The sequence below is a fragment of the Alligator mississippiensis genome, chromosome 5 (assembly GCF_030867095.1).
Source record: "Alligator mississippiensis isolate rAllMis1 chromosome 5, rAllMis1, whole genome shotgun sequence".
Lineage (NCBI taxonomy): Eukaryota > Metazoa > Chordata > Crocodylia > Alligatoridae > Alligator > Alligator mississippiensis.
This window is the reverse complement of record NC_081828.1, coordinates 12027082-12039605: the sequence shown is the minus strand read 5'-3', so window position 1 is coordinate 12039605 and position 12524 is coordinate 12027082. Positions and strand designations below refer to the sequence as shown.

At 43.9% G+C, this 12524-nt stretch overlaps 1 protein-coding gene across 1 annotated transcript in view; it reads left to right on the top strand.

Annotated features, from left to right (window-relative positions):
* The window catches only part of PLPP3 (phospholipid phosphatase 3), a 70313-nt gene that overhangs the window by 34872 nt on the left and 22917 nt on the right, over positions 1-12524 (top strand). Inside the window, exons 2-3 of the mRNA XM_006275323.4 lie at positions 3156-3313; positions 11396-11679. Coding sequence (XP_006275385.1) covers positions 3156-3313; positions 11396-11679 — 442 coding nt within the window. The remainder of the gene's footprint in view (positions 1-3155; positions 3314-11395; positions 11680-12524) is intronic.

Below are 12524 nucleotides of genomic sequence, written 5' to 3'. Positions count from 1 at the left end.
GCCTGGTATCTGGCAGCCACTCTCTTCAGTACAAGAAGAGTGTCTTCTGTCACTTGGATAATTACAGTTGAAAGAGCAGCCTCTAACCCCAGGGTATGTTATGTCTTCTAAGCAGTATCCGTTCAACTATTGAGGATATGTTTATGTTTCTAATCTCAAAAAAAAAAGAGGCGAGGGGGGGATCTGAGGTTACTGTTCGACTGGAAAAATGTCAAGACTCGATTGGCAATATCCCGCTAAACCACAAGTTTGTAGGAGAGAAAACAAAACCATTAGCTTTTCTAAACTATGCCTATGTGCATTTTAAGAAAACATACACAGTATAGGCCAGTCATGCTCTTATTATAGCTGTGGCAATCATACATATAATTGAAACGCGGAAATACTACCCCATGCTGTTCAATGAATGAAGGAAAAACAAATCTTTATTATTCCAGGGTTCACATAATGCACAGGAACACCATTGTCCTTTTTCTTTTTTTTTTTTTTAAGTCAGTTTTAAGCTTTCAGATCTATTTTATTGTCTGTGGGAACATGTGTTTTACAGACCTGTCATGTGAAAGCTATTAAAAAGAGGAACTGGAAAAATAACAATAAGCCACGTAACTATGGTATGTCTACTCCCCAAGTGTTCAACTGTTGTTACGGGCGCTTCAAGTGGGTATGAAACTGGATCGCACCGAGCAGCATTAGCTTTGCTGTTGCAATTTTTCATTGGGAAACTAAGGATTTTTCAAGTAGCCTATTAATATCATATTGCTGGCTTAAGAGAGATGTTTCAGGGCCAAGTTGGCTGGGTTTCAAAACGTTTAGGTAGTGGAATGAAGATGAGCTGGAGCAAAACAGATTGTCCATTTTACAGAGCCTGAATCTGTGTGTTTACTCTCACCAGCTTCCAGTATTTTTAGAGAAAATTGTGCTTGATATTTTGAAACAGTATGTTAATTTATGGTCTCCGTTATAGCCTTGCGACTGAGAAGACAGTTCAGCCTTATTTCTGTATGTGTGCGTACAGAACAGAGTTACATGTTTCACGTGACAGGTTGCTTCTCTTTGAGGCTATCAGAAAAAAAAGTCATACCTATAGATTAGGCAAATCTGTTAAAACGAGATGAAGGGACTTCAAAACGGTTTACAAAAAATAAATACGTTATTTACACGCAAATGGAAAACATTTTTAGAACGACACTTTAATTTTGTCTGTCTGGGCTAATTAACAGCATAGTTGTTTATGACAACTGTAAAAATTTGCTCTGGGCAAATCAAGTCAAAACCAATGAGCGACGTTTCTTAATTTCAAAGAAACAAATCCGATCTTTTAAAAGTGGCAAGTGTAAACACAAACCACAGACTCTTAACCCTTTTAGTGGTTAATAAATATCCTGTGACCCTTGTTGCAACAGTATAGGTGTTATTCATGGTGTTGTGACCAAATGCCGCCTGGGGTAATGACATTTTCTTAACTAAATGAGTTCCCCCTGTAGTTTCAGGCAGAAGTAGTTGAGGGGTTTCTACTAGCCCGTTGTGTAGTGTGGCTGTACACTGTTAAGACTGTTTTGGTTTTGTCTCAACTGGGCTGCAGTTCACAGATGGGCAACGTTTTCCCTGTAAATGTAGATTGTGAATGTCTTTGGGCATAGGCATATCAGATGTTGGAAAGCAGGTGGGGCATGAGTCTGCTGTTACCGTTTCATCTATCCATTGAATACAGCTAAACGGCAGTATTTCACTACCACTTTCATTCAGGGGTAATTCACTGTAGTTTGGTTTCACTTAGTGCAGGAGAGGTGCGCTGGAACAGGTATGATGAATTTGCTCACCTGCATGCGTGCCCAGTAAAATCCTGCCCCAGCGCTGAACACAACGTCGTTGTTCATCTGTCCAGACCAGTTGTAAGAATTAGAGAGTCTGAGGAGCCTTTTGCATCAGATGTGCCATTATTTAAGTCAGTGGCAAAACACATGGAGAAACTGAGGCACATAGAGCCTTAACCGCCTTGCCCACGATCATATAGTGGACTTGGATATCCAGTCCCCTACTCTTAACTTTGAGAGACTGCTACATTTTTCTCAAATAGTATTATAATATCGTGGCAACGGTTGCCTTATACACGTGGAACAACTGCAGTGACCTTTCTTTTGTTGGCTTGTGTCACAACCAGTTTCTCTTTGGTTGTGATGGGATGTACAGGCAACCCCCACTTAGCGCTCTTAATTGGTTCCTGAAAACCCGAGCGCTAAGCAAAATGAGCGTTAAGCGAAACCGAAAGTTTTTGACGACCCAACATGGCGACCGCGAGCGTTATAACGAAACTCACTGAGCGCTAAGTGGAGCCAGGTATCAATTACAAATGAGGCTTACAGTGAAATAGCGCTAAGGGAAACAGCGTTAAGTGGGGGTTGCCTGTACTATGCACCCGGGGTGAAGATGTGGAAATGGATGTCTTTTATCCCCTAGGTTACAAACAGTGCTCAAAAACAGATTTCACGTGGTCCACACTTGTTAAGAGCTAGATTGAAACGGATGTGGTTTCACCGGCCATTGTGGCTGGTCCAGTTAGCGTTCAGAATAAGGAAAGATAGCTCTGTGGATGTCTATATATGTACCTTCTCCTACCAGCCAGCAAGCTTGTATTGGAAACCTGCTTAGATACAAATAAATACAGACCATGTTAAAACAGCTTGGTTTTTTTTTTTTAATATAGTATCAAAGGTAGTATAGATTGAGCTTACCATATCCTGATATTTCCCTGCTTGCTTATACAGTAACTCCTCCTGCAGCATGTCACGAGAGAAAGACATTTTGGTGTAGTATTTATAGCATCAAGCCCTCTGTAGAGAATAGCATCACATTCCTTTCCATTGCTTCTGGCAGGGTGTGGGAGATGCTGTTGGCATTCATTCCTGTAAGTTAATATTTGCAATGTGCAAGACTTAACTGGGACTAGGCAGCATGTGCATCTAATATCCATAGGTTATCCCGGGAGAAACTTAGTAAAAATAATTCCTAACATTGGAAACGGATCAGAAAAGCAACATCAGTGCTGTGCTGCGTTGTTTTCCTCGGGTTCTTTTTGCTCAGCTCATTCATATTTCTCCATGTTACTGATGCTGGGTTTTTTTCTTTTCTCTTTTATTTTCTTCTCCCCCGATTAGCTGGCTTGCCCTTCCTGATCATTGAAACCAGCACGATTCCACCGTATAAGCGGGGGTTCTACTGTAACGACGAGAGCATCAAGTACCCCTTGAAAACAGGCGAGACGATTAACGACGCTGTGCTCTGCGCTGCAGGCATTCTCATTACCATCCTTGCTGTAAGTAAAATGAATCCGTACAACTGTTTTGATGCTGTAGCATCCTCGTCTTGTCCTACAAGCCGACTTAATCCTTAATTGAATACTGTTAGCACTTGGTTGCAAATAGCTCAGGCAGCCCACACAAAAGAGCTGCGCCAGAAAATCTCTCCTTCGGAAGTCCTTGGTGAGGATGCAGAATTAGGACTTTGCTTTGAACAAGTGAAAAATCCTGCGCCCCCAATAACATGAAAGGATGGCTTAAGGGATTGGTAATAGGAGAGGGAGCCTTTCACCTCGAGGTCAGCTGTTCGGATGTAAAATCCATTGTTATTGAAGACACACTGGTGGATTGATTGATCGATTGATTTTTGTGAAATTCATCGGTAGTTAATAATCAGCGGGGTAATTAGTAGCGGATTAGCCGAATTTGTACAAAATGTCTCGGGCTTGCAAAAACAGTCTGCAGATAAGCACAGCCATGCATACGGACCATCGAAGCAAAGACTCGAGCAGCCGTGACGTCTGGTGCAGCTCTTATTGAAGTCAGTGGGGATGCTCCTGTTGACTTGAACAGGAAATGGACTGGAACCGTAGAGACCCGGGCTGTGGTCCCGGTGCAGGCCATCTTCTCCACGCCGGATCGGCAATGTGGGGGAGCTTAGTTGTAGGGATGCGTATTGCACTCGCCATGAGGTGTAAATGTCCTGTGCCGTTCATCGCGAGCGAGACTCGGCAAACGTGCAAACGAAAACTGACAGTGGAAAGACTTAAGATGACTTCTGAAGCTTATAAACGAGTAACAAAGACTGCTTGGGCAAGACTTAGAAACTCCCCAGCTTAAGATCTAGCTCACCTTCCAGTAAGTATGCACTATAGAAGCAAACGATTCAGTGTCAATACAGAGTTGGCATGTCTCATCCAAATTCGAGTAATTCCTGTGGTATTTACCTATTCCATATTTCACGCAGTTGTTTTTTTTTTAGAAAAAGCAGGCTGTGCTTTTGCAGGCAACCACTGCATGGAAAAGTTTCAGAGGTAGCATTAGGTTTTAACACCTAGTAAACTGTACATATATTAAAGGGCAATTTAAACCTACGGGGGGTTGGGAAAGGTTTACCCAGGTTTTTAACCAAAAGAAACAGCTATTTCTATGGCTGCGATCTTGTCTCACCTTTTCAATCCCTTTTGATTTCTTTTTTCATATCAAATTTCCCACTGTTGTGCTGAGGGATTACACTTTGTGTGAGCACATTTTGGTTCAGCTGATGGGCCAAGCACAGCCCTGGCAGAGTCAGCCGCGTGGCGCCGTCTTGCATCCATACTTTGTTTAATGAAAACATAGTGGCCCAAGCAGATCCCAGGGGGGTCTGACAACCTGATATCACCCCGATGAAATATTACTGAATTTCAACAGGCTTCTCTACCGCCACCGGGAAGTGAAGTTCCACTTTTCACTGAAATAAAAGAACTCCTCTGAATGTGGCAGATCCCTGACCCCTTCTCCTGCCCTTTGGCTCCATTATCATGATACCAATGGGGATAACTTGGATGTGGGGCACAAGCTGGCATGGACCTAGGTTTATGCCATCCTCTTAATCTTTCCCACTCTCATCGCAGAGGGATGTGGGCAGGGGCAGAAGTCTTTGCACCCCCAGCTGCAACAAGGACTCCCAAGGATTCATTGCTGCCGGCATTAATTAAAGCAGTGCTGAGGCTGCTTTGATTTACCTGGGTGCCAGGCTCAAGCTCCCTCAGGTCTAGGGGTGGGGTCAGAGTTTGCTTTGAACTGCCTTCTTCCCACAACCTCCCCTTGGTCTGGCACAGAGCACAGAATGGAAAATCTGGTCCTTCATTTGATTTAGGCATTTTTATCTGGATTGGAAATCCACCAGCATTTATGAAAAGTCACAAAGTTTCCCTTACACTTGCTGCAGGCAGTCCTCAGGTGTTTCCCTGAGGGTATTGTTGTTCTCCTGGTTCTGCCAGCTAAAGCAGGTGGGGAAGTTAAAAGGACAGAAATGAAGTTAGGCTCCCTTGCTTCTCCTTTGTCTTAGAAGCAACAAAGCGGCTGTTGCTCTTAGGATGGAATGATGCCTATAGGTTCACACCATCGCCTCGCACCCACCCTGGTTGTGCAAGCAGTTGTTCACATGAATTGGCCGTTCCTTGTACTCCGAGGTCATTTCCATAGGGGAATTGGGACCCTGGCAGTCACAGCCCCTCTGCCATTGTCACATTAATGAATCTGGTGAATCCTCCCCAGGACTTTGCAAGCCGTAAGGGAAGGACCTGGCAGAGCATCCCAGCTTAGTCTCTTGCACTGACCCTTGCAGGAAGAAGTTTGCCTTGTAAGATTTTTCTTTTGGGAGAAACCTTTGAAAGTCCATCTGAGCCTTTCAGCAGTGCTGTGCTGTCATCTGCTTTGTAAATTATAGCTCAGGCCCTCTCAGTGGCATTCCCTCTCATGCCAAGGGGTACTCACAGGGACATGGGTCAAGGATATCTGTTTTGTTTGGTCCGCCAAACAGGTGGCTGATTCCTTTTCCAACTCATCCTTTGGCTTTCTTCTCTTCATTTCCTAGAACACTATCAGGTTTCCTGCAGCTAGAGAGTACACGAAGCCAGATTTCAACCATTATTTGCCTATCCAGTGGATTCATTCGGCCACGTGCAAAAAAGCCTTCAGCAACTACTTGCTGTTTGTTTGCTCAGGGAAAAAAAAAGTGAAAAATCAGTAAACATGAAGGAATTTTACCCTGCAGGTGAATTACCCCCGAGTTTGGAAAAGCCATAAAATAAAATGAGAAACCCTCTCATTTTCACATTACTGCCTGACATACCATCATGTCGGCTCCACACAGAATCTGCTTCTGATCAGCAGTAAGCCAGTGGCAAAGACGGGAGCTGGAACCAAAACTGGAAATATAATCAACTGACTATTTAATCCATAAGTTTTCTAACATGAAATGACAGGTCAGTTAGGGGGAAAAAAAACCCCAGAAGTAGCCCGGACAGAAATAGATGTTTTCTGTATAGGTTTCCCGGCACCCACAACAAAAGTAACTTGGTAAGGAAAATAGAAACGTGCAGCTGTTTGCTGTTGAGCGGTATAAATGGCTAACAAGTGATGGAAGAAACAGATTCCTCGCTATGGCAGAATATATGGAAAATTCAAGTCATTCCGACCTCCTTTTCAGATGTAACCCAGATACCAGAATTACTGTAGCATAATATGAATTCCTTCCAAATCCACAAAGCACTGATTTCTCTCCTTTCGGTTGAAATGTTTGCCTTTCAAAGCCATGACTAGAGTCGAGGGGGTCTGAGAAGGAGGAATTTGGAAGAGTAAGCAAACCCACCTCCCCGCTCCCGCCCCCACTGACCTTTTTTCTTCAAAGGGTGTCACTGGTACAGTCTTTAGTCCAGAGCGAAAGGTCCAGGTTATGTTTTGAGTGGTCTGAAGATGCCCCGAGTTCTTGTTAAGTAAACTTCAAAGGCTAAGACCTTTGGCTCTTGCAGGACATAGGGGGATCCGCATTTGTTTTCAGTGCCTACATATTTACTGACTGGGTGCCAAATTCTGACCTTGAAGTTATCCCTGATACAGCCTCTGAGATACTAGTTTGCCCCTAGGGTTTCTGCTCCTAGACCTCCACTGAGTGCTTTTCCTTTTGGAGAAAATGCTTTCTTTGAACCTCTTGGAAACTCAGGGATTTTCCTTTATCCCTATAGTAGCCATGGCAAACACAGTGATAATGCAAGCATGTCCCCACATACCAACCTGTGAGCCTCCAGCCAGTTATTGAGGGACTCCCAGGATAAGTGAGAAACTCATTCATTCCTGTTCAGGTCTTGACCTTTCTGTCCTGGCTGCTCACGAGACTGGGGCAGTTGTTCACCAGGAATAAAATTCATCCCGTGTGGAGGATATCACAAAGACTATGCAGTATAGGGCCATCAAAACCATGCCTTGAGTGGTGGGCAAGCTTTGTGGTAGCCCTCTCAACAAGGATGCATTATACCTCCTGAGATCGAGTGACCACAAGCATTTTTCTCCTAGGCTACTCAAACTGTCCTTGAATGGTAACAACTATCAGTTATTTCCAGCTAAGCTCACCTATGAACCACTGACCTAGAGGTGAAGGGCACTTTATTCCGGTTCCCGAGTCCCCTGATCGATCACTGTGTTGTTCAGGCCCAATCCCAGGTCCTTGACAGATCTTGACAGCTTTTGGAAACAACCCAACCGGACTGATTTTCCTAGCTCAGTTATATTATAAAAAATATACATGGAGATAACCAGATGCTTTATATTAAAATGTGAAATACCCCCATTAGGTTAGACATGGAAAACAGTGTGTTGGAGACAGAACTGAATAGAAGGATCCCAAAAGAGTAATTACCAGGGTAACTGGATAATGGATGATAACGGCATACAAAACTTGCACAGCGCAGCTCAAAAAGTGTGCGTAAGCGTTCCTTGAAGTTATATATTTGTTTGCGACTACTGCCTTACTTTCTTGCCTGCTTCCAAAAATTCACACTGAGAAACTCGCTGTACCCCGCATGCAAATGACTTGGTGGAGACACCAGTCCGAAGAGCAGCTCAATATCTTTAAGACTTGTTTTTCCAGGATGAAGTTTCAGTTTGCGCACATCTGTGCTGAATTAGTTTCCTAAGTCCCTCTTTATCAGGGACAGCACTGCCAAAAAACAAGTTTGCCCTATTTTAGCTTCTCATTAAGGTTCAGCCATGATTTTAACTAAGTGAGGAGGGGTCATGACTGCCCAGCAGTGTGTTAGTGGGGGACCGAAGTCTCCAATTTACAATCTGCTACATCTGTGCAATTACCAAGACCACCAACAGTGAGAGAAAATATTAATCCCTGGACTTTGTTGGTCCCCGTTTAAAACAGTCACATGTCTTTCTCAGGGCAGGAGCCTAAGGTTTAAGGGGATCCATTTGTGAACTCTGAGAGTAAAGGGACATCCGCTGGTGTCGTATGTCATCCTTAATTCAATTTGCTTTCTCTCACCCGTGGCTACTAGTTGTGAGCCTGGCAGCTTTTCCCTGCATAGTGATACATGCCCGGCACTCAGAGAAAGTGGCAGCCAGCCGCTGGGGCCACACGTCCTTCTGCAATGCGGTTGCAGCGTGCACACCTTCACTTTGACAGTGGCACAGCCCACAGGCTGTTTCTTTGCCTGTTTGGGGGAAAACCAGATTCCTGAGTGCCCACAAAGCCTGCAGGGAATCCTCCAACCACTCGTTTTCAGACAAATGAGCAAACACGGAGAGATTTTGAAGTAGAGAGAGGAGCTGACTCCAAAAGGCAATGAGAAATCATCTATGTCCTTGGGAGACACAAATGAATTGTGTTCTGCTCGTTTCTCGGGCATTTCTTCAGGCCTCCTGCAAGCGCCCTTCCTGGCTCACAGCCTGCATTTGAAGACAGTCCAAAATGTAGACAAACCACCTTGTAGACAGCCATTCTCCAGGGATTACAAGTGATGCTGGAACAGGTTAGCTGAAAGCCCCTAGACATCCATCGGTCAAGGCCATAGGGAACTTCACGTTCATTTTGTGTGCATAGTGGGCCTGTGCCTTTTAAACTCTTGATAGCAGTTCAATGGCCCTGATGTATTTCTCTAAGAAACACGGCGCTATAAGCTCTCGTTATGCTTATTATTTAGCTTCCTTTTGATTAAGCCCGCTTAGCTATCATTTCAACTGCTTTAGGTCAACCGTTGTTTTTGCAAGCCGCAGTACCAGAGAGTTCAAACAATGATACAATTTCATCCCCTCTTAGTCTAATTGCAATACTTTTCCAGTTTATTAGTTTCCAAATGTTGTGCCAAGCTTTTTAAAAAGGTAAGAAGGGGAGAGTGCTCTCCTCCGTGCATTTGGCAGGCTGCCACGCTGTGAAAAATATTGCTGGCTGTTTCAGAAAGGGATTAACATGAAGGCATTCTTCCTGACAGTTAAATTTACATATCACAATGCTGCTGACTAGAAAGGAAGGGGGAGGAAGGGAGGAAAAGAAAAACCTCACTTTATTACTCAGGTATAAAAACATTTAAAGTAATGAATAAAATCCTAAAGTTGTAAATCTGGGGCTCAAAAACTAGGTGCGTAACGTGACGGAGAACAATTTAAGCCTTTGCCTCTTTTGGAGAGGTGAGACATTTGGACTTCATTTCACAGCCTGATTTTCATTAAACTGCCTTTTAGGAGTTAGGATTACAAGAAGCCAGGCCCTCTGGTTCATAACTGTGATTTATGGCAACATTGTCAAATCTGCAACACTCCCCCTTCAAGTGGCACAAGAAATACGTAATTTGCTGCTTAATAACTACAAGGACCGCTGACATTTCCAGAAATAGCATGTGTTTATAAGAAGCATAGTTTGATTTAAATTGGGTCTGGTCACTGCAAATTTTAGGCAAGATTCTGAAAACGTTGCAAATCTGGCCCTTTACTTTTTTTTTTTTTTTTTTTTTAAGATATGAAAATATATTAAAAAAAAATCTGCAGTGCTTCACATTTTCTTTTATGAGCCACTCCAATTCAGTAATAGCATTCCAGGAATTATTGGCCTCGAATTGTGGAAGGGATAGAGAGAAATGGGAAATTTAGGTAAAAGATTAGAGGACGATCAGGCTGTACAACAGCCTCCTACTTGGCCATGTCTACCTACATGTGCGCCATCTAGCATCTAGTCATCTAGCATGTGCTTTAGCTAAAGCAAGTGCTAAATGGCTGCGCAGTAAATGCCGGTGCTGCGCAGTCCCGGCGCTGCACAGGTTGTTTCCGACCCGACCGCTCAGGAGCTCATTGCTACTGCGCAATAGCGGCGATGTCACAGAGCGTGCCGCCCCCCGATTCTACATCTTGTGTAGGGGCGTCCCTTAATATGGTGGGAATCCTATTGCTCAAGAGAACCAAAATCAGTAAAGCAAAATACTATAAATGTAGGGAAAAACCTGTAGTAGGTTACAGAAGGTCAGAACAGTGTCCCGGGGGTCTCTACCATCTGTGATCCTGTGGACATCATACGAAGTCTCCAGTGGAGCGCGGGGGAGCTGGTTTGACCGAGCTGCATATCATTCATGTGTAAAGGAAACCAAGCAGCTGGAAATGTCTTAAAAGAGCTGTACTGCTACACTGCTGTGTTATTTCCCTTGCTGTTATGCGTAGCAGCTTCCTTTCCACTGCAACCACATAGGAGCAAGGCATGTCATTACGGATGCATACACACGCACACGCAAGGTGAACGGGGCGCTTGGATATTTTTGACTCCACCGTGGTTTGGTGTTAGTAAGAGCAGTGTTGTTCATAGGTCTCGCTCCGGCTCAGCTTGCGGACTTGACCCCTTCTCAGGCAACGTTCTCCATCTGGAATTACTTGCTATTTGTTTGCGTCGCAGCCGTAGCGCTTATACTACTACGTTGTCCAATCACTGGCATAGTGGTGCCAAATGTTTTCAGGTCTGTTATGACTGCTTCACCTCACACATTTAAATAGGGTAGGTAGAGTCTAGGAAAGAGGTTAGACCAGTTTCTTTGTATCCTGGCCATGTCCCTGTTTACCTGCAGGCTGTTGGAGGAGAAAAAAGAAAGAGGTTATAATAACACGTCATTTTGCAACGCTCTTGGTTGTAAACAAATGCACCAACGCATCTTTTTACGCAGCCTGAGATAGAATCACATCTCTGAGATATCATGGCGTCTAATAGCTTTCAGATGGGCAAATTATTCTTGGACTCCTGTCAATATTTATATTACTTGAGCCTGCTTTGAAGGAGGGATTTATGGATAAATATGTATCCTTCAGTAACATGCCCGCCTTGCGTATGAAACCAAATTTTCTCACTTCAAGTGTTAATATGCATTTGGCTTCGAGCCTACAGTAATTAATGGAGCTCTGAAAAAATGAGTTCAGGATCTTCCAGTTTCTTTCTTGAGAAATGCTCATCTGTCCTACCATCTGATCGTCTTGTGCGGTTGCACAATTGCATCACAAGGCCTGTTCATGGAAATTACTTTTATGGCCCTCTAAACCTTTTTTTAAATTTTTTGTTTGTTTGTTTTCTCCCTCAGATCATAACAGGAGAGTTTTACCGGATCCGCTACTTGAAGGAGAAGTCAAGATCCTTCATCACGAACCCGTATGTGGCAGCTCTGTACAAACAAGTGGGATGTTTTGCCTTTGGCTGTGCCATCAGCCAGTCCTTCACAGACATTGCCAAAGTGTCCGTCGGACGGTTGCGACCTCATTTCCTGGAAGTTTGCGATCCAGAGTATTCAGAAACTGACTGCAATAAAGGTTACTACATTCAAAACTACACCTGCAGAGGAAGCGACAGCAAAGTCCAGGAAGCCAGGTGAGGGCTGTTCTCTTGCCAAATAAAGCGGGGCGGAAATGTCTGTCTGCCAAAATGGTGTTCCTCAATGTATTTCTCGTGGATTCGCTGCCAGCAATGGGTCATTCGAAAACCCCCGTGTTTGGGAAGACCATAACTTGACTGGTCCTGGACAGGCAGCTCCCTATTTAGCAGAACTCTGCTGAATGATACTTCTTCTTTCTATTTACTCCTACTCTGCTATTTCATGACCTGTTGCTCAATGTGGGAATTTACCATAAAGGCCAAATTAAATTGTAAGTGGTTTGCTTTGTGCACCAGGCAAATTAGTACTTTTGTGTGTGTGGAGAACATTTCATGGCCCTGGAAAGTAAATAGGGATAAGATGTCTTTTTCAAAGTCTTCAGTGAGTTCACTGGATATTTTAGTTAGATTTTTGCTGGCGCGTATTACACAACTTGCACTTAATGCGAGTGGATAAGTGTTTACCTTTGTTTCTTTAAAGACTCCTGGGCATGTGGGACCAGATGGTATATTATCAGTCTAAGTTGCATATAACATAGTTCATAATTGAGTTGCCTCGGGAAAGGGCTTGGAAAGGGATTGCAGTTCACACAACCTGCCCAGCTACTCACTTATTCTATTAAGTGGTTATTTGGGCAGGGTTACGATGCAGCTAAAAATATATGCCCCGACTGAATGGGAGGGAAGCTGCAACCCCACAAATGCATCTCCATCAGCCATAGCCTGGGTAGTCTGTGCAGGAAAATGAGGGTGTTCCCGGCATCGGTTCCTTTCCACGGGGTCGGAAGAGGCAGGTCACCATCCTGCCCCTTCATCAGTAGTATACAAGTGCAAGCTAATAT